At 43.6% G+C, this 22,228-nt stretch overlaps 1 protein-coding gene across 2 annotated transcripts; it reads right to left on the reverse strand.

Moving 5' to 3' along the window:
• Positions 1-287: 287 nt before the first annotated feature.
• Positions 288-21,859, reverse strand: LOC308315605 (uncharacterized protein). 2 transcript variants are annotated; one of them, XM_080763673.1, is made up of 8 exons: positions 20,358-21,859; positions 19,576-20,255; positions 18,115-18,189; positions 16,192-16,301; positions 15,485-15,705; positions 8,138-8,199; positions 6,974-7,090; positions 288-2,815 (listed from the first exon to the last, which is right to left on the reverse strand). In XM_080763673.1, the coding sequence occupies exons 1-8, from the start codon at positions 21,466-21,468 to the stop codon at positions 2,624-2,626; spliced, it is 2,568 nt and encodes an 855-aa protein (XP_080619799.1). In that variant the 5' UTR covers positions 21,469-21,859; the 3' UTR covers positions 288-2,623. The 2 variants fall into 2 exon arrangements, with proteins under 2 accessions (XP_080619799.1, XP_080619798.1); XM_080763672.1 differs by having other exon boundaries at positions 19,576-21,859.
• Between the last annotated feature and the right edge of the window lie 369 nt (positions 21,860-22,228).

Raw genomic sequence — 22,228 nt, forward strand, 5'->3', positions numbered from 1 at the left:
AGAGCCCGGGCAGATGCCTTTTGTGGCGGTTCTGGACAACCGTGGGTCCGACCGACTCGACACCGGGCACTGCACCTCCTGCGGGGGTGTGAAACGTGTGTCGAATTTGAAGTCGGTGGGGCGAACCGTACTCGAATTTACACACACACAAACGCCTCACTTTTGGACATATGATGTTTCCTACCCGACAGAGGCCATTTGTAAATATCGCTCTCTGGCTTCATTAGGCATTTAGTGTGACATTGAATAAGGCACTAAAGAACAATTTATCATCATCTGATATTTTAATATAGCAAAAGGGGAGAAAAAGGGGAATTGAATGACAGAGTCCTACAAACGATAAATTATTCATCATAACAAGCTAGAAAAAAGGTTTGTGCCCTTGACTCAAGGCCTCCCAAAGTGAGCCCACGTCAGCGCAGCGGTCCAGTATCAACAGAAAGAAAATGCTTGCACACTGGCAAAACATTAGTCATAAAACACATTAATGCCAGTCTTTTCTTCTTGATTAGACATTTAAATACATCACCGTTCGACAACTATGATGACTCACTCTTAAGCAATCGCTACAGTGTATTTGTTTTTTTCCTCCTTTGTATTCACAGTATCTCTCTCCGTCACCACCGGTGGAATTATCCTCCACATAAAATGACGATTCTACGAAAAAACATAAAAAAATCCAAATCCAAATAATGATAATCCCACCCACTGGTGGTTAACAGAGCCGTTAAGAAGAAGAAACAGGGCCAATGCGGAAAAAGGCTTGATGCCAAGAGTTGACTTTTGACACGACAGCAGGCGGGATCATCGGTAGCACATGGAATGATTTACAAGAACATACAGAATCATTAAGCAGCATTTAAACCAATGTGACACACAAAGTCTCCTCTCCACATGGCTGTGTGTTACATAAGGCAGACAAGCACCATGTTTTAGAACTGGTTCCGTTCTAGATTTTTGGAACCACTTGGGAGCTTTCACCAGAGTTCCCACACATTTGTACCACTGAATTTCCAAAACTTTTCCAGAATATTTAACCCAATTTCTAGGTCTATAGAACAATCATTCAGCGCAATAATGAGTCTCATATTCCTATGTGCAATGGCCAAATACAGGCAGTGTAGCAAAAATAAGGCATATAATATAGAATATCATTTTTTTAAATATATATATATATTTCCAGGAATTCCATGACCGGGGGAACCCTGTTTCACGGAACCGGCCATGAACCGGCTGGCATTTCCACCATCCAGAACCAAATTAATCTCTAACCAGAGCTGAATGGTTTAGACTCTGTCTGGGGAGCAGGAGTCCCCAGTTGCCCCACGGCCAGCAATGTGTCGAATGTGACCGGTCAAAGTGCCCATTTCACAGGGGAATTTCTCTTATAGGGTGATCAGATTTTTCACTTGCATTTCGCTTGCAAAATAAGTCATTTTTGCATGAACTACTCCTTTGATTTGGCAGTTTTTTTCCCCAAAAAGTAAAGATATAATTCATTTGTTTCAGCGCCATGTCCACTGTCCACAGAAGAGTTAGCGTTTCAGATTGTTTCGTGCCACGCATTCCTAAATTTGTCTCCATATTTTAACTGTTTATGGGTTTATTTTTCCTAAATGGATACAGTAGTGTACCAGTTCCAGGTTTTATTCAAGTAAGGTCCGGGAACGTCGGGAAGTACAGTAGCCTGCTTCTACACAGCATATGTGGTGCATATTACTCTTAAGTAATCGTGTCAAACAAGGTTGTTTCTTTAAAATAAATATATACTTTTTTGTGAAATAACATATTTACACCAGGCTGTGATTCGTCTTGTTTTAGCTGTAGTCTTTAAAATAAGATAATGTTAAGCGTCTGGTGCAGTGGTTCTCAACCAGTGGTCCTTGAGGGGGTACCAGGTGGTAGATGATAGAGTTGGTAAGCCATAGCTCAAATGCTGAATAAATAATAACCTTGACATGAAAAAAGGGTTGAAATCCACTGATCTGGTGGGATAATTAAATTACATTTATTTCCTATCTGGTCTGTGGAGTGGACACGGGCGCATATAGCCTATTTATGCTGTGTATCACATTATTCACATATCACACCGAAAATAGCCGCTTTACGTTATTTTGGCAGCGTGCGGCGGTGAGCTGGCAGTTGGGCTGTGGTTGGTACGTGACACAAGGCCCAAAGCTTAAAGACCGCTACAGAAAGGGAGCGAGTAAAGAAAAAAGCTGACCACAATCGAGTGCACGCGGGACAATTCCACGGGACCGCGCCTAAACTTCTCTGCACGTCCAGAAATAATCGCCCGCCTCTCGTTGAAAATTAATTACCAAGGCGCGTCAGTCAGTCACTTATCAATCATTGGTTCCCAAGAAGTTCCATTTTCTCTGGAGACACCACTTCATCTGCCACAACCTGAGACACAACGTGGTTTTTATCATGTTAACCACTTAATCCCTATATACATACTTCTTATAGCATATAAAATACATTAAAAATAATAATAAAAATTTGGTCAGTTACAGTATGCCCCCACATCCCCCAGGAATGTGTGAGTGTGAGTGTGTGTGTGTGTGTGTGTGTGTGTGTGTGTGTGTACGTGCGTGCGTAGATGTGCGTGTGTGCATGCACACTACAGAGACGGGTCCTTGGGGTGCTTGTCATCGTACTCGTCTATGAACACCTGCATGGCCTCCACACAGCGCTGTCCGATGTCCCGCAGGTTGTCCTGCAGCGCCCCCTGCAGACTGGGCTCCAATGACGGGTCTTTGGCGATCAGCATCCTCACCACCACCGCGAACGTGTCCGTGTCCTGCCGGTACACCTGTGTCCAGTGGGAACAAAAACGACACACCAATGAATTGAGTGCAATGGCCTATAGGGCAGCGGTCTTCAACCAGCCAAATGATGGAGAGTTGGTAACCAAATGGACCCTCATGAAATTGTATCCAATGTTGTACAAAATATTACACTAATATATACGTTTTGGGTCTCAGAGGCTAAATCTCATCGAATGGTGGTCTGTGGCTCAAATGCCAAATAAATAATGGGCCTTGCAATGAAAAGGGTTGAAAGCCACTGTCATATAGGGCAGGGGTCTTCAACAGGGGGTTTATGCCAAAACAACAACAACATTGTGATATCCTTCTATAGTGCTTGCTCAAGGAGGAGCCGGGAATCGAACAACACCTTCGGATTCCAAGGCAGCCGCTCTTTGTTTTGTTGTTTGTTATAATTCAGACATTCTTTTATGTACGTAGCTTGTCTCTTGTTAAAAGGAGTACTTTTACACATTTTCTATTAATTGCACACCCCATGAAACCTTGAATTGTCAATATTTTGTTTTTGTCGCATTGCTAAGCCAATAATTTGTCATGAAAAATTATTGGCTTAGGAATGTGACAAAAACAAAAAAAAATTCCTTGAATTGAAGCTGTTTCAAATAGCTTTAAAAACGCCACTTGGCATCGCAGAACGTTGTGAGCGCACAAGCGGACATCTTTTCACGCCACAAGAGCATTGAGTGTGTGAGTGTACTTGTATTGGAAAATGTGTCACAAATCTATGAATATATATTCTTTCACAGCTAATGTTATTTTGACTCAAATATTTGCTTCTGGGGGGTCCCTGGAACACCATATTTTCAGATGGGTGTCGGTGTTCAAATACATGACATGAAAAGGTTTCAGCACCACAGATATCGATATATAGGTTTTTGAAGCCCACCACACACCGGCTGCGTCCGCCGCGCGGCGGACACAGCCGCCTCCATTATTTTCAATGAACCTATCGCACACCGGCTCCGTCCGCCACGTCGCGCCGCGCCACCAGGCGCGCCGATAGAACACAGTTCCATTTCCCAGGCGGCGCCACGCGGCAACGCGCCGCGCCGCAGACGGTCGCAGACGGTGTGCGATGGGCTTCAGAAAACCGTCAGGATTTAGAAGACATTTTTAGAATCGGCCTCAGGTCTCAGGTCTTAAAGTGAGATGTGTCCAAGAGAAACCATGTGAGTGAGATGCGGAATTGATCTCTGGTCCATTGATGTAAGGCAGCTTTTCACTGCACAGGAAGAGCATAGGCATTGTGAGAAATGGTTGTTTTATGGTTAGAAAACAAACATATATATATTTTTTAGTTGGGCTTAAGTTAGAACATTAGAATCAGTTCAGAGATTCAGGTTGGAGATACTAGGGATTAATCATTCTTATATATGGCATAGGCATATAGCCTTTATATAGGCATAAAGGTCAATATAGATGAAGACATAAGGAGATTTTCCGTGGTACTAGCGCTCCCACACTGTGGAACGATCTTCCACCTCATGTTAAGAGGTTCCCATACCCTTGCCTGTGTTTAAATCCTGACTTTTGGCTTTAGGGGTATGGTTAAAAGTGTACGAATGACATTCAAATAAAATCACTGTCCTAAAATGTCCAATACGTGCGTGCGTGCGTGCGTGCACGCTGATGCGTGTGTTATGTCTGCATCAGCTACTGTACCTGTTGCCAGACTTCCCCCCCACTAATCCTCTCTCTACCTTCTCTCGTAACCATGGCGATATGATAAGCACAGAAGGCCTTCTGGGTGTTGTCTCTAGCGGAGAGAATCAAGGCCTGGTGTCACGTTGGAGACGAGCCCCGAAGCACGTGTGGAAAGTAACTGAGTACATTTACTCCACCACTGTAGGGTAAGTGATATTCTTTGTTAAAATAAGTGTTAAATAACTATATTTTAGAGTTACTCTCTAGCTCAATTCTTTTTTTACTCCGCTGTAACAGGAGTATTCCTGTCTCTCCAGCTCAATTTCATATACAGTATATATTTTTTACTCCCCCGCTGTAGCTTAGAATCAAATGTACTTTTTACTTTACTACATGTACTGTATTTGACACCTTTTAGTTACTAGCAAAGTTGGCAGTGTTCATTTAGATTAACAACACTGCATGAAGATGAGGGTGTCCTCAAACAGCCACGTTTTCACATTTAACTTGAAATGAATAAATCACCACTTACTCCTCCAATTAATTAACTATTAAAACCTCCCGTATCAATCATGTCCGCATGATGAAATGCTTGTGTCGGGCGCACAGTAAATTGAAGCGCCTCGGGCGACCAGTTGTTTACACAGTTTGTCGCCGGGCAGAAACCTCATATCTCCACATTTCCACTGTTTTCTTTAGTTTTTTCATTAGTTGATGGCCTACTTCATCATACAAGAGTGTTAGTTGCACAAGAGCAGTATAAATAGCCGATCTACACGGTCACAAGATGTCAAATCACAACCTTGCAGATTGTCTATTTTCACTATTATATATATCTTTTTTAATAATAAAAAGAGAATGTTTTGGACATACAAGGTTACTACGAGACAGCGACAGATTAATGTGCTGTCTCCATCTCTCTAGTCTACAAGCTGTCTTCAACATCCCCTCCTCCTCCTGTTACACCGATGTGTGTGATTTATACTTTAGGCAATGGGCATGTCTACAAGCTCACGATGCGTTCTGTCATCAATAAATTCACGAAAACTGTGTGTGTGTGTCTGTGCACGCTTGTTGGGGGTAACTTGGGACACCGTCAGACTGATTGACTACAAACTTAGCGTGCTGCGGATGACCCGGGTGACGTGCCGTCTGCCGAGTGGGAATTCGGTCCGACTGGCTGTTGTCCAGAACCGAGAAAAAAAACATGAATGTCTGTCGGTGAGTCTGGAGGACGTACCAAACTGCCATTTTCTTAGAACATGCCCGGAATAGGGATGCTTGAAGTCCTTGACATGAAAAAAGTTTGAGCACCACTGACATAAAACAAACGATTTTCAGAAAACTGTTTTAGAAGACATTTGTAGTAGTAATGGGTAAAAATAAATGTTCAATATGAATCCATATAACATTTTATTCTGTCAGTAACAGGGGTCTGTCTCCCTGTCTGTCCAGCTCTTAAGAAAAGAGAAAACACATTTTCAGGTCTGTTAGTGATTACGGCGTCCAAAATAAAATACTGACACTTTGGCTATCAGCGTGTGCGGCCGCTTTGTTTTTTTCCATCAGTTGGTTCTCCCGTGGGCCGGCACCGCTACAAGGACTTTGGTGTGCGTAAGCATCCTCGTGCATAGTGATCATCAGAAAATTGAGTTGAACTTTTTAACAACAAAAAAACTATCAAAAAACTTTACTTACAGCACCTTTACAATAAATCCTCTTAAATCTTTCCCTCCACTTTCTTTAAACATATTTATCCACTCCTGTCCTGGTGTGCAAGCAGGCATACGTCCGTCTGTCCGTCCGTCCCCTAGCCCCGTTTTTAGGACTCGAACCTTCAGCAGGAATTTTCGAGCGAACCTTCGAACCATTCGTTTCTAATTAATTTGAAAAATAACCTTCGAGCTCCGAACCTCGGCGGGGCTTGGGAGCACGTAACTTGTGTCATTGCGAATGCAGTGAGCACTTACTATGAGACCTAGCAGATCATGTCTGTGTGTCTGTCTGTCTGTCTGTCCGTGTGTCTGTCCCGCTATCCAAATATGGAGTGTGTTGCATCAGCAATCACTCAGCTCCATATATGGGCACAAAAGGGGCCAGGTACCCCAGCTCCATATATGGGCACAAAGGGGGCCAGTGATTTGTTTGTTGTGGACCTGGCCCCTTTTGTGCCCATATATGGAGCTGAGCGTTCGCTTCCCACGTTCGCGCGTCTTACTCGTAGTAGCTTGTTTACAACTGAAACAGACTTCCTGTGCATAACTTCCTCTTCAAAATAAGAGCCACATGTAAAAAAAGTTACAATAACAAAAATAACAAAAACGAATGGTTCAAGCCCATTAATTAAGATTCGAGTGCCAACCCTAACGAGCGAAGGTTCGAACCCCAAATGTTCGGGAACAGCCTTAGTGTGTGTGTGTGTGTGTGTGTGTGTGTGTGTGTGTGTGTGTGTGTGTGTGTGTGTGTGTGTGTGTGTGCACGTGCGTTGCCGCCATCACCTCCTCTATATCTCTCCTCTTCTTTTGGATGGCTCGGTTGCGTGCCGTTATCCGACACAGCGTGGAGGGGAGGTCCCTCTCTCTGCCTCGCTCTCCACTCTGGGCTCTCTCGCTCTCCTGAGAAGCGTGGCGGACAAAGAGGAGGAGGACAGGAATAAATAAATCACATTCAGGACTGTGAAGAGGTTATTCATTTTGTCACATGCTCAGACATACAAAGCAGGAGCAGTGAAGCGTCGAGGTGGCATATTCTCGACCACCAGACTGTGTGCTACAAAACTGTTGCTTTTCACGATTCAAATTCAACAGTAGCTAAAGTAGCAGATCTATATGGACTATGGTCTGTGTAGGGCAGAAACCTTGCACCTCCATATTTCCACGTTTTGTCTACTTTGTCGTACCAGCTCCAGTGGCCTTGTGGTTAGAGCAGTGGTTTTCAACCAGTGGTCATTGAGGGGGTTCCAGGTGGTCCCCAGTTAATGATGGAGAGTTGGTAACCAAATGGGAGTGTAAAATGAAACAAATGGACCTTTGCGGGTCCATTTGGTTTCATTTTACACTCTCAAGAGTTAAATTGTGGACAAAATCGTTTTGTGTCTGAGAGGCTAAATCTCATGAAATGGTGGTCCATGACTCAAATGCAGAATAAATAATGGAACTAGATATGAAAAGGGTTGAAAATCACTGGGTTAGTGTCCACCCAGAGACTGGGAGGTCGGGGCTCGATTCCCTAGCCAGGTCATTACTCATTACCAAAGACAATGAAAATGGGACCCAATGCCTCCCTGCCTGGCACTCAGCATCACGGATTGGATCCCTGTGACATACTAGCATCATGTCCAGGGTCTGTACTTGTACATCAAGCTGCCTCACGCTACAGAAACAGGAGATAAGACTCTGGGCCTCATGGCTCGGCAAGGCTTACTTACTTAGTTGTACAAGAGGTCAACCAAAACTAGTTCAAATAAGTGATCTACAATATTATATTGTAGATGGGGGACAGGTAAAGACCTCAGAATCTGCCCCAGAGTTCATTGTTCTCTGGAATCAGACTGAAATCAGTCACGGCGACTGGAAACTTTAACTCGGACACCCTGGTACCTGCAGGAGATTAATTACAGTACAGTATACAGCAAGAGGACTGGTTCATGTTGTATTACTCACGTTGAACGGTTTGTCTCTCTCTCTGCTGGAAGTAGACCTGGGGAACAGAGGGGTGAGGGAAGCTGGAAGACACAGAGAGAATTCACACCATGTCACACAACATTTTGTCAGGCCAAGTGCTAAACTGTGATTTGTGAAACAGCAAGAAAAGGATTCCTCCACACACACCAGCTCTGTTATCTAAACCCCCAGTTACACAAAAACAGTGGGTCGATGGGACCCATTTGTGAGTCATGACTCAAGTAAAACGTTTATTATATTTTATATTTAAGGAAATATATACATTATATATATTCTCTCAAAAGTTTTTTTGTTTTTAGTTTTTTAATAAAAATGTAATACAATTATTTTAGACATTTTAAAACAAACCTAAGAAAGTACATACTGTAGCAAATAGCCAATCTACAAGATTGCAATGCTAGGCAAAGCGACACGTTGTGTGCTTGTAGATCTGATATTTTCACTAGTTTGTGTCCTGCTTGTGGAAAGCATCTATAATCTCTCTTGTGAGTCTCGACCTGAAAGGTTTGGGACCCACCGATTCTAAACAATTCATCACAATGTGTAGAATTACGATGTTTATGTTATTATTGTTCTAAAACCTATATTATGTTCCTGCTGTTCTAACATGATACAGCCAAACAGTTGGAGAAATCACACGTTGAGTCTTTAACCTCTTCAGGACGGGAACCCCTTGGTGTTTATAATTTAGCAATTAAGGGGTTTTATGGCGACTGAGAACTTTGGCCAATCTTTAGTCAACAGGAGGCAACATAACACTGTGATGCAACACATGCCAGTGCAACAGCACTGCTGCAATACAACTAGTGGTGGAAAGTAACAAAGTTTTTATATTTTATAATATATTGTAATTTTACTCCACTACATTTATTTTAAAACTTTAGTTACTAGTTACTTCGTAGAACACATTAAACACCTCAGCCCTATGTCGGTCATTTGAAAATAGCCAATCTACAAGCTTGAAATGGGACATGCTGCATAATGAGTACTTTTACCATTACTAAATTTTTTTATTCTGGACTTTTACTTGTACTTCTGTATTGCAGAAGTACAAGTAAGTACAGTATTTCTGTATTGCAGTATTGACACTTTTACTTAAGTAAAACATTTTGAGTACTTTCTCCACCACTGAACACAACCCATTCTTCCACCAATGTGTTGCATGAACGCCAGGACTGGTGGGGAAAACATTGACTCACATTCTGAATCTATTCACAACTTCCAAAAATATATTTTTTGAAATGTTTCTTAATTTAACATATGCCCTTCTCAGCTAGCCTAAACGTACTTATTTTAAATGATATGGCAGCATTTCAATTTTTTTAACACACACACACACACACACACACACACACACACACACACACACACACACACACACACACACACACACAGTTTCAGTTTTCTGAAAAATGTTTTTCAGTTCATTTCAGTAGTTCTCAAACTATTTCATGTCAAGGACCCCTCAGAATTATCTGCATTTGGCCGTGGACCCCCTTCTGAAAATATGTAGTTCCAGGGACCTCCCTGCAGAAGCAAATATTTGAGTTAAAAATGCTGTGAAAGAATATATATTCAAAGATGTGCGCCACATTTTCAGGATAGCAGATGTACAAGCTCGTAGCGCAACACTCTGTGCTATGAGCTTTAGATATTTTTCAATAGCTAAAGTATAACATGATGCTTAAAACACCAAATCGGTTCATGACCCGTCCTAAGTGGTGCATTTATATAGCGCCTTTATCCAAGGCGCTTTACACAGATTGTGCATTACATTCACCCATTCACACACACATTAATACACCGATGGCGACGGAAGCCATGCAAGTACTACCAACCAGCACATCGGGAGCAATTTGGGGTTCAGTGTCTTGCCCAAGGACACTTCGACATGTAGACAGGAGGAGCCGGGATTCGAACCGCCGACCCACGGATCATTGGACGACCTGCTCTACCTCCTGAGCCACAGTCACCCTGAATGGGTTAATAAAACAGACCTGTAAAAATCACACTGACTTGGTACCCTCTTATTTCACTCAAAATCAAACTTCGTCAAAGAATACCTGATCTAACGAGCAGCTTGTAGATAAGCTATTTTCATGTAGGGTGTTCATTTACGAAGATCGTAAGATCGTTAATCACAATTATGTGAACCGTAAGTGCAGTTTCTCTGCTTAAATAAATTGTCAACACTAGCCTGAACTGGGTATTCATATTTTCCATAATAGTCCCCTCCCTCCCCCCAGAGCAGAGCGGAGCTGTGCTGCGATACGGTTGCATTTTTAAGAGCATGTTTACACTAGCTGTCTCTGCTCAATCTCCTGTCTAAGAGTCAGATGAGCTTGTATTGTGTGTGCGGAGAGGAGCGATAGCTGGCTGGGGGCTAAAATTAATGTTTCTTTAAGCGGGATCTGTTGGGTGTGATTTGAGAAATCTGCCTCGCAACGTCTGACTGCAGTGCTGCTATGTGAGGCGATACCGTTGTTATGGCTCATTATATACCGCTCTCTCTCTCTCTCTCCCAATCTCTCTCTCTCTCGATGAGTCACCATCACCGCACCATCTCTCAGGCACACACAGAGAAACAGTTTCTTTCTCTCACACACACACACACACAGACACACACACACACACACACACAAGTTCCTGGCCTGTACAGCTGGCCTAGCTGCACCTAGGCTCAATGCCTCAATTGTCAATTCCAACAGCCTTTGCTCCTTGTCACTCCCTAACTCAGTTTCCTGTCAAACTACCTGTCCTATCAATAAAAGGCATACAAGCCCAAAAATAAGTCTTTAAAAAAAACTGCTGAAACTAAAGCCTCATTAAAGTATTGGACTACATAATCATGTGTTGTTGTTGTTGTTGTTGACAAACTTGTTACGCTCGTTATGCGCTGGTTTTAATCTGGCTGTGTGTGATCCCATTATCATTTTCATATGGCTGTGATGCCATTAATAGCCCCCTTGACAATAAGAACAGCATCTGTTGATGATGTCCCAGGGCGGCTCGCCTGATCCTAATTATTTCAGATAATCACAATTATGTTTTTTGAGGGGCTTCTACATCCAGCTTTTGGTTACCGTCCACAAACTTCGTCTTAATAATAATAAAACTTTATTTTGTATAGCACCTTTCATGACATGAAATGCAGCTCAAAGTGCTTTACAGAGCAATGGAGAAAGAAAGAAAAGAAAAGCAAGGCATAAACATTAAAAACATGAATAACATTTTTTTAAGATCAATTAAAAGCAAGAGTGTAGAAGTGGGTCTTGAGCTGTGCTTTAAAAATGTCTACAGAGGCTGCCTGTCGAAGGTACAGTGGGAGTTTGTTCCATGCCGTTGGCCCGTAGAAGCAAAAAGCTGCTTCCCCGTATTTTTTTTAGGCAAAGCGAGCAGGCCAGCAATGGAAGACCTTAGGGGGGCGTTTGTCTTAAACAAACATTACATTCCCATTGACAATGAATGGAGAATTTCAAAGTCATAGTGTCTGAGCAAATAGGCATAGTGTCTATTTTACGTTATGATGATGTACGATGATAAGAGCGCCCCTCACTTCACATGGGTGTGATTTTTCTCTTATTACACAGCTTGGGTGAATGCTATTTTTGAGTAAGTAAGTACATTTTATTTATAAAGCAACTTTGGAAACAAAGTTACAAAGTGCTGTACAGTGAACACAATATAAAAATAATCAGGTTAAAGCAAACATAGTAGCAGGGCCGGTCCCGAGCAATCTGGAGCCCCAAGCAGGAATTTTTACGCCCCCCAACTAGCAAACTATTGATATATCATATAAGGGAGAAAAGGATTGGACCAAGTATGGAACTCCCTTGACCCCACAGGTCAAGGGAGCTGAGGAAGAGGCGTAATTGCAACCGCGACAGCCACACTTCGCCCTGACAGATAAGAGAACCATTCCAAGGCTACTCCGGTTAATCCCACCCACTGATGGAGCCGATCAAGGAGTATGGAGTAGTCAATTGTATCGAATGCTCCACTTAAGTCCAACAGCAGCAGCACTGAACATTCACCGGCGTCGGCCCTCATGAGAATGTCGCTAGAAACCATGAAGAGTGCTAGCCCCTTTTATAAGTAGCTTTTGTCCCCACACGTCTCAAGAGTTGCCATTGACAATGAACAGGGAATTCCGATCAAATGTCCGCTAAATCTTGTCCCCTCACGTCTCAATATTTGCCATTGACAATGAACGGGGAAATTATGTCAGAATTCCGCTAAATATGACGTAAATTAAACATCAAAACATTATATGCCATTGAAGGGAAAATGTATGTCATATGTAAACGAGCAAATCAGCTAACCAATCACAGGCAACAGGCATTCTGATTGGCTAGTATGAGATAATTTATGATGATGTATGATGATAAGAGAGCCCCTCACTTCACACAGGTGTGTTTTTTTATTATTACACGGCTTGGTTGAATGCCAATGATTCTGATTCAATCACTGATTCACTGAATTCTGAACAATGAACTCAAAAACAGACTAAAGCTGTCTAATCAAAGCCTCCGAGCACTTGGCTGCACTGCTCGATTTTGTGTCCCTCCGTATCCAACATGAGCCGTGTAAACAAACACGCTATGTCATTTACAGCTAAACGTTGCTCTCAAGAATGTTTTTGAAAACATTTGAAGCGAGAAATGGACAGTGCAGTGACCAAATATTGATTCCATTTCACCGTTGTTGTTTTCCTGAGGTGACACATTGCATTGGACGCACTTGGTATAAATCAATGGAATACTTGCTTTACCGTAAGCAATGACATCATTCATTTTGTTGTTACTTTTGAGTAAATTCAATCATGTATTGCCGTGATGAAGTCAGGACCTCGTCTGGGTTTATTTCTCAATATTGACCTGCTTGATTATCCCAATTGCATCATCGTCGGGCAGAAACCTCTTAACTCCATATTTTAACTTTGTGTTTTTTGCAAATTAATACACTTTTTAAGTTTCCACACGAACAGAGACGATAAACTAATCTAGATTCATAGTTCATCATGAACTATCCAGACCTCTCAGGTCATTTCGGTCCACAGAATCTGAACTAAAACATGGAGATTTTATGCTCCACCCATCCAACTCTCAGAAAACTGCACATCTGCTAAAACAATCAAAGCTTTGCTTGCAGCTACCTTTTATTGACATTTATTTTAATCATTCTTCTGCACTGTAAATGTACTCTTATTTTTTCTATATGCCTAATTTTTTTTGCCATATTGATGTCTAAATGCTTAAATAATTTGTGTAAAACTCTTTGAATTGTGCCGTGTTGAAAACACAAAGTTTTACAATTAAAGTTGCCTTGCCTTACAATGACAAATCAGTATTCCAAATCTTTGTAAGTCACACAAGGGCTTCCATGCCTCAGGCTGTACTAGTGTGGGTCTATACTGCCACCCACTGGCCACATATATTATACATGCCCAAATATAGCAGTTTGTACTGTTCAACATGTGCTGTGTAGTTATGGTTGCATATTTAGGTCACTGGCTAGTGGTAAATGGTGCATTTATATGGCTGTTTGGGACCCGGGGACCCCCCAGGGTTTCTTTAGGGTATCCCTAGCTAAATTGACAGTTAGGTGCCACTCAGAGGCCCGCTTTCCACCCAAGTTGAACCAGTTCCCTTCTTTTTCTCCCCCGCCTAATTTCGAACCAGTTCAGAGTGTTTCAACTCCAAATGAATGTGGTTCAGAACCCTAAAAGTTGGTTTGGAACTTTTTTTGCCTTAAACTGGGAACAAAAGTGTCATTCAACAGGTTGAGATGCAGATGTGATATAAACAATGGCAAAAGCAAGCGAAAAAGCATCATTCATTCTTTTTTAAAGAAATCTGCCATTCTGACAATCTGCCATTGTCGATAGAATTCCCCCCGCTAAATGGACACTTTGGCCACTTCATATTTAACACATTGCTGGTCCGACCTGGAATCGAACCTGGGACGGAATTTAGAACAGAACCAGTTCTAGAACCAAAGTTTGGATGCCGAGAGTGTACAGATGGAACCAAATGGACCTGTAAGGGTCCATTTGGTTCCATCTGTACACACACACAGAGTTAAATGAACCCATTTAAAACTGTAATTTCTTTATTTTAAAGACGTGTGAGATTAAGCAACGGTAGCTACCTCAAAGTGAACTCTGTTATCAACATGGAGGACTTTCCAAACAGGATAAAGAGCTATTTGATCAGCTGTGTGGAGTGTGTGTCTGTGCACATGTCCTGCTACTGAACTGAACAGCACTAATCTGGATTGTTTTATGCTGTTTCAAGAGATTTTATGTCGCTTGTTTTAAACGTTGATTTTACGTGCTGCTAACGTCTTGGCCACGGCTCCTTTGCAAATAAATAATAATTTGAATTCTCAAATGTGACTCTGAAAAACTGAAGTGGAAATTTTGTTTTAGATATTCAATTACATTTGATATGATCTTTAAGGGTCGCAAGTAAATAGGCCTATCCCTTCATTGTTTGTTTCCTTAAATTTATTAAACTAGAGCGGTGGCCGTGGGGCCTCTACAGCGGTGCCCGTTGGGCACTTGCCTACTTGGAACGATGCAAGTTGGAAATGCATGCCCCACCCAGATATTATGTCTGTGTCCATATGCCCATATATGGAGTTATTTGAACGGTTCTCGAGTTATGTCGATTACACACAGACGGACATACAGAGACTTGGTGCATTTATAGATAGATAGACTATAGCGGTCCCCGTTGGGCACTGGCCTACTTGGAATGATGCAGGTAGGCCCTTCGGTGGTGTGGAACGCGTGAACCCCACCCTGACAAGTACTTGGAATTGTAGGAGTTTAATGCATTACATTTAAGTTGACTCAGTTTCCACAGATAAATTGTGTATTTTGCGTTGTGAGCTTGTAGATCGGCTATTGGGCTCACAATTATTTGGCAATTTGGCCAATGTTTGACCAGTTGTATAGTTTGTTGATTACTTTTAATGCAATAATGTTCTTTTTTCATTTCATTTCAGGTATTAAAAAAGGTCTTAAAAGTCATGAATTACTGTTATTCCAACCCACAGGTTGAGGACCACTGGGCTACAACGCCAAAGTACAGTAAATACTTGAGATACATTATTTGGTTATCCCAAAGGTCAAATTAGCCTTCATGATTTTGGGGGGAAAACAATTACCTCAAGAACAGATATACAATTAGTGTAATATTGCTTATATGCCAATATCTCATTTGGCTGACCACTTGAAACACTTCTAAACCCATCATTTTCGTCGCAGTTACTGCACTTTAGCTTTGTAGGGCAGTATAGGGGTAGGGGCGTTGGCATTACCTTTGAGGCAGTCATTTGGAGACGAGCTCTTGGAAACTCTGTCCCTGTCCTTCTTCATCTCTCTCTCCTTCTCCCGCATCCGGTCCTTCTCCCGCTTGATGTCCAGCGGGGACGGGGGGAACTCCCTGCGTTGGTAGGGGGGGTATTGGTAATGCGGCCTGAAGGAGAAGTGATGGAAGCCCGGCTTACGGAAGGGAGTCTCGTGGTGGTGGACATGGTATCTGTAAACATTTAACAAAAAATAAAATACATTTAGTCATCTCAAAAGTTGTAGTTATTCTAGTTTTAGTCTCGACTAAATATCCTAAGATTTTTGTCACCTCAATCTACAGTTGATTTTGTCGACAAAAACATATTTTGGCAGGCCTTGATGCCGTCTTTTTCAGCATGCAACACCCTCCCACCCTAGCTAAAGTCTATGAAAATTAACACTGCATGAAAAAGGAAAACAAGAACGCACACTATCATGCAAATAAAATAGTGCCAGTCTAACTCTGGGGGAGCCCGGGATCAAGCCTCGCGGTTCCCATTGGGAACCGGATGTTCTACCAGCCACTCTACCCCTGAGCCACTGCCCTGGTATTTTATACTAGCGAGTACTTTACATGCCTTGGCCTGTAGAATCCTGGTATTTTATACTAGCGAGTACTTTACATGCCTTGGCCTGTAGAATCCTGGTATTTTATACTAGCGAGTACTTTACATGCCTTGGCCTGTAGAATCCTGGTATTTTATAGGCACTGGTGGGTACTTTGGACAGCCAGGCTCTGGGTCTGGACGGACTTCTGATTCGTCTGAAAGGAGTTTTCTTCTCTTCCTGAAATAACAAGAAGCGTTAAGCAGCATTACAATCACACCGAGGCACCTTTTTCCACCAAAATAACTTTGGTTCTAGAACTGCTTCCGTTCTAGATTATTGGAACCGTGGTGCTTTCACGGAACCGGCGGCCATTTTTTTGTTCCAGTTCCGAACCAACTTTTAGGGTTCTGAACCAATTAGTTTCCAGTGGAAACACTCTGAACTGGTTCAATATTAGGCGAGGAAAAAAATAACTGAACCGGTTTAACCCTGGTGGAAAAGGGGCCTGACTGAAATAACAAGTGGTAGAAGCATTATTACAAACACACTGACTGAAATAACAAGTGGTACTGTAGCAGCATTATTACAAACACACTGACTGAAATAACAAGTGGTACTGTAGCAGCATTATTACAAACGCACTGATTTAAATAACAAGTGGTACTGTAGCAGCATTATTACAAACACACTTGACTGACATAACAAGTGGTAGCAGCATTATTACAAACACACTTGACTGACATAACAAGTGGTAGCAGCATTATTAGAAAAACACTGACTGAAATAACAAGTAGAACCAGGCAGAGGCAAGTAAGGCTGTATGTTTTTGTTTAGTTTTTTCCTTAGTGCTCTCATCCAACCCAGATGAAAACGCCAGACGTGATCAACACACAGTGCCATCTTTTCTCACAAGAAGTGACAGAAAAAATGCCTACATTCTAGCTTGGATCCACAGTGTCACATTGTGCGTGTGTGTGTGTGTGTGTGTGTGTACAGTATTTACATGTGGATCCTCTCATGCAAATACTGTACACAGACAAAACGTAACCATGGAAACATGAGATCAGACTCAAGTCATCAGAGCTACACACACACACACACACACACACACACACACACACACACACACACACACACACACACACACACACACACACACACACACACACACACACACACACACACACACACACACACACACACACACACACACACACACACACACACACACACACACACACACACACACACACACACACACACACACACACACACACACACACACACACACACACGTTTGTCTGCAGTCAAGTGAATAGAAATGGCAGTACTTGGCTGGACAGGTTACCCAGCCTTGTCAACTTGTAGATCAGCTATTTTCAAATAGCCAATGTACTGTATACTGTGGGCGCTATTTTGGCCGCTGCCTTAGCCCCAGGGCTCCAGACTAACCTTTTTCACCCCCGGCCTAGAACTGTCCCAAAATATAAATGTAACTGCCCACCCAAATACAAACTGACTGTAAAAATAACATTAATAATAGAGAAAATATATCATAAATTAATACTGAAACCAGATATAATCATTCACCCCTTTTGCAACCAGATCTTATTTTAATTATGTTTGGGAGACAAGAGACACTTTCCTGGGTTATTTATGTGGGTAATATGTGTTTTTTTTAGATATTTCAGGATTTCAGAGTGTCCATGGGCTCCATGATGTCATGGACACTGGGCTCACTTATTTCCTCGACTACATGTTGTCGCAGTAAGACAGCCCTCCCCCTATCCACATGGATAAGTGGACCAAAGCATTATGGGAATTGCAGTCTATAGGAAGGACACCTGTCGGGAAGGAATAAACAAAAGAGCAACTAAAATGAATTGGACAGCCAACTAGTGCTGCACAATTCTTGCTCAAATTGAGAAATGAGATCGCATTGGTGTCTGAATCTAGACCACCAACTTTTTCAGATTAATTGTGCAGCACCAGCGATGGGAGTATGTTTAATCCCCAAAAGGGAATGTATAGGTAGCTCATTAATCTTTACCTTAACAGCAGAAGATGAAGATGATGAGGATGATGGCACAGAGCCGTCACTTGGCCTCTTGTCACCAGAAGAGCTCTGTGGGAAATGGGAAGTGAAAACAGTGCAGTTTCGTGGTTTAGTTAAAAGTCTCAAGTACATTTAATATTCATAACGAGCATTACAAACATAGATCTGCTAAAAACACAATATGCAGCTACAGTATTGCCAGGAACGTTTATTTACGTTTTAAGCAGTAAAAACCACTGTGCCAAGACGTAAAGTTCTATTTCTAAATTCTAAAAACATTTTTTTGTATATATTAAAAAATTAAAAAAAGTAATCTGACGTGCACATGGATTATTTATTCTTTCATTTGTCCCATATCTCTGGCACCTGGCCAGCGTTTCTGTTTAACAGGTGGCATGGATTGTGATGCCGATTTATTATACTGCACCAAACCAATGTTTTCTTTTGATAGATCCGCACATGCATACATGCATAGGCCTGTTACAATTATTACATAATTGCCTAATCGCAATTATTTGAGATAGTCACAATTAACTTCTCACAACTCAATCGTTTCCATGTTGAGAAATATCCATACATTTTCAAAAACAGCAGATCTACAAGCTTACAACACATGTAAGCTTGTTGATCGACTATACGCCATTTTGTAATCGTTTTGGAAAGAAAACAATATTAAAAATGATTGAATGTGTCAGTGATTTTTGTTGTATATTTAAGTCATTTGCATATGATATCTGCCATGTGCAAGTTGTGATTATGAAGCTTAAAAGGCTAAAATGAGTACAAATTGCAACATTTACTTCCAATGTTCAATGCAAAAAACAAATCGTTAATCACAATTATTTGTGACATTTAATTGTCAACTTAAATTTGTACTCGACCCTGCAAACTATCGTCATAATTTCATAAGTGTGCACCCCTAATCAAGACTATCATATTTATATTTTACATCTATGATAGACATCTTGATCCAATGCACACAGCTCGCCTTGCATCAATGACTTTTACTTTCGTTCATAGATATGCAAATAGGCTAGATAAGAGAGTCTCTCATCTTGTTTCTAACAGTTTATGATTGCATAGTACTGTATCATTGAATGTCATTAAATGTTTCGATGAATTGAGTATATAAAGGACCACAATGGAGAAAGGAGCCAACAGGCTGTCTTGGGTTATAAATCCTCTTAGCAGACTGTACTTTCCTGTGCTTTATCCCCCTGCAAACTGCAAATAAAGTATTCAATCTAACACTTAATGAATAATGTAATATGCTACATCAATCTTGAAATCATTGTAATGTTGAATACACACCTTTGTAAAAATCTGTCTGTGTTTAACAAACAAAGCCTGAGGCAAACAACATACCTCCATACCTCCATACATCTCTTCCAGTGACAAAATCGAAATGTAAACAACATAATAAAGTATATGGCTGTCGTATACCGTAGTTAGTACCTTGCTCGGCTGGTCCATGGGTCCAGTGCTCCTGGGTCTGGGCTGGTCCATCATACTGGAGCTCGACATAGCTGGTCTGCTGGGTCCTCCTGTGGAGGTCCTGGGATTGGGGGATTTGTCGCTATAAGGCAGAAAGATGTCTCTCCAGGGTGCTGGTCCTGTGATGGTGGTCCTGGGACTGGGGGATTTGTGGGTGTCACTATAAGCCAGAAAGACGTCTCTCCTGGGTGCTGCAGCTGGCCCACTGTGCGCTGGTCCTGTGGAGGTGGTCCTGGGAGTGAGGGGCTTGTTGGTGTTCCTATAAACTCGCCCACTGGGTCCTGGTCCTGTGATTTTGGTCCTGGGTGCTGGCCTAATAGGTCCTGGTCCTGTGATGGTGGTCCTGGGTGCTGGCCCACTGGGTCCGAGTCCTGGGGTGGAGGTACTGGGTACTGGTCCTGTAGAGGTGGTCCCGGGTGCTGGCCCACTGGGTCCTAGTTCTGGGGTGGTGGTACTGGGAGTGGGTGGCCCACTGGGTCCTGGGGTGGTGGTCTTGGGTGCTGAGGTGGTGGTACTGGGTGCTGGAGTGGTGGTACTGGGTGCTGGGGTGGTGGTACTGGGTGCTGGAGTGGTGGTACTGGGTGCTGGGGTGGTGGTACTGGGTGCTGGGGTGGTGGTACTGGGTGCTGGCCCACTAGGTCCTGGTCCTGTGGTGGTGGTCCTGGGTGCTGGCCCACTGGATACTAGTCCTGGGGTGGTGGTACTGGGTGCTGGGGTGGTGGTACTGGCAGTGGGTGGCCCACTGGGTCCTGGGGTGGTGGTAATGGGTGTTGGCCCACTACTGGGTCCTGCAGGTCCTGGGGTGGTGATCCTGGGAGTGGGTGGCTTGTTGGTATCACTGGGTCCTGGTGCTGTTGTGTTAGTCCTGGGTGCTGGCCCACTGGGTCCTGGTCCTGTGGGGGTCCTGGGAGTGGGTGGCCCACTGGTTCCTGGGGTGGTGGTCCTGAGTGCTGGCCCGCTGGGTCCTGCAGGTTCTGGGGTGGTGGTCCTGAGTGCTGGCCCGCTGGGTCCTGCAGGTTCTGGGGTGGTGGTCCTGAGTGCTGGCCCGCTGGATCCTGCAGGTTCTGGGGTGGTGGTCCTGAGTGCTGGCCCGCTGGATCCTGCAGGTTCTGGGGTGGTGGTCCTGAGTGCTGTCCCGCTGGGTCCTGCAGGTTCTGGGGTGGTGGTCCTGGGTGCTGGCCCACTGGGTACTGGGGTAAAGGTCCTGGGTGCTGGCCCACTGGGTCCTTGGGTGAAGGTCCTGGGTGCTGCTGGCCCACTGGGTCCTGGGGTGAATGCCCTGGGTCCTTGGGTGAAGGTCCTGGGTGCTGGCCCACTGGGTCCTTGGGTGAAGGTCCTGGGTGCTGCTGGCCCACTGGGTCCTGGGGTGAAGGTCCTGGGTGCTGCTGGCCCACTGGGTCCTTGGGTGAAGGTCCTGGGTGCTGGTCCACTGGGTCCTGGGGTGAAGGTCCTGGGTGCTGGCCCACTGGGTCCTGGGCTGAAGGTCCTGGGTGCTGGGGTAGTGGTCCTGGGTGCTGGCCCACTGGGTCCTTGGGTGAAGGTCCTGGGTGCTGGGGTAGTGGCCCTGGGTGCTGGCCCACTGGGTCCTGGGGTGAAGGTCCTGGGTGCTGGGGTAGTGGTCCTGGGTGCTGGCCCACTGGGTCCTGGGGTAGTGGTCCTGGGTGCTGGCCCACTGGGTCCTGGGGTAGTGGTCCTGGGCCCTGGGGTGAAGGTCCTGGGTGCTGGGGTGGTGGCACTGGGAGTGGGGGGCTTGATGCTGTCGCTATAAGCCAGAAAGATGTCTCTGAGGCTGGAGGTGCCGTTGAGCAGGAAGCGTTTGTCTCTCTGGATCTCCTCTGGCCCCGCGTTGCTCATCTGGAACACTTTCTGTTTCACTTGTCGGACTGTTTAGTGCCTCCTCCTTCTTGTTGTCGGTTTGTTTAATAGCGAACATTAAGAGACCGTATACTTAAGCTTTAAAGTCCATTCATTTGTTGTGTCTCGACTGTTTCTTGTTTGTTTGTTTGTTAACAGACACGAACGGATTCCCCGGAAGAACTGCTTCTGCTGTGTTGTTGCTGCTCTATTCACATATGCCGTCAGCCGTTCCTTTTACTTCCCTTTTCTACAATCTAAAGATCCAAAGTGTTGATAACGTGTTCATTTTCACACAGAAAGCAGAAACACATCAGAGTAGAAGAGAAGTGTTTCCTGTTGAGTAGAGGAGTGTGTTCTTCACCTCAGGAAACTGAATAAATGAAGTGCAGCTGAGCTGACTGAATGAATGTTGCAACGCCGTGGTTGAAGTGACTTTTATGGTTGTTGTTGTGACACATCTTGACCACAGGGTGGCGGAGTTTGACCGCTAGAGAATGGTGAGGCATGGCATTTCATATTTAGGCCATTTAGGCCTATAATATAGGCTACATGTATTTTTTCCATTAAAGGGGTGTCGTGTTTTTAAAACGTACGCGAGGGAGAATTATTTTATTTTATCTGCCATGGTTTCTCTTTCCAGTGGCTCCACCGGACCACCATGCCAGTAAGTGAGTTATGATAAGACAAGTCAACACATGTTGCACAACTTTAACTGCCAGCACAGCCGTGGGACAATGCACATTGGACACACTTGACA

The sequence above is a fragment of the Protomyctophum bolini genome (assembly GCF_963924005.1).
Source record: "Protomyctophum bolini genome assembly, chromosome: 5".
Lineage (NCBI taxonomy): Eukaryota > Metazoa > Chordata > Actinopteri > Myctophiformes > Myctophidae > Protomyctophum > Protomyctophum bolini.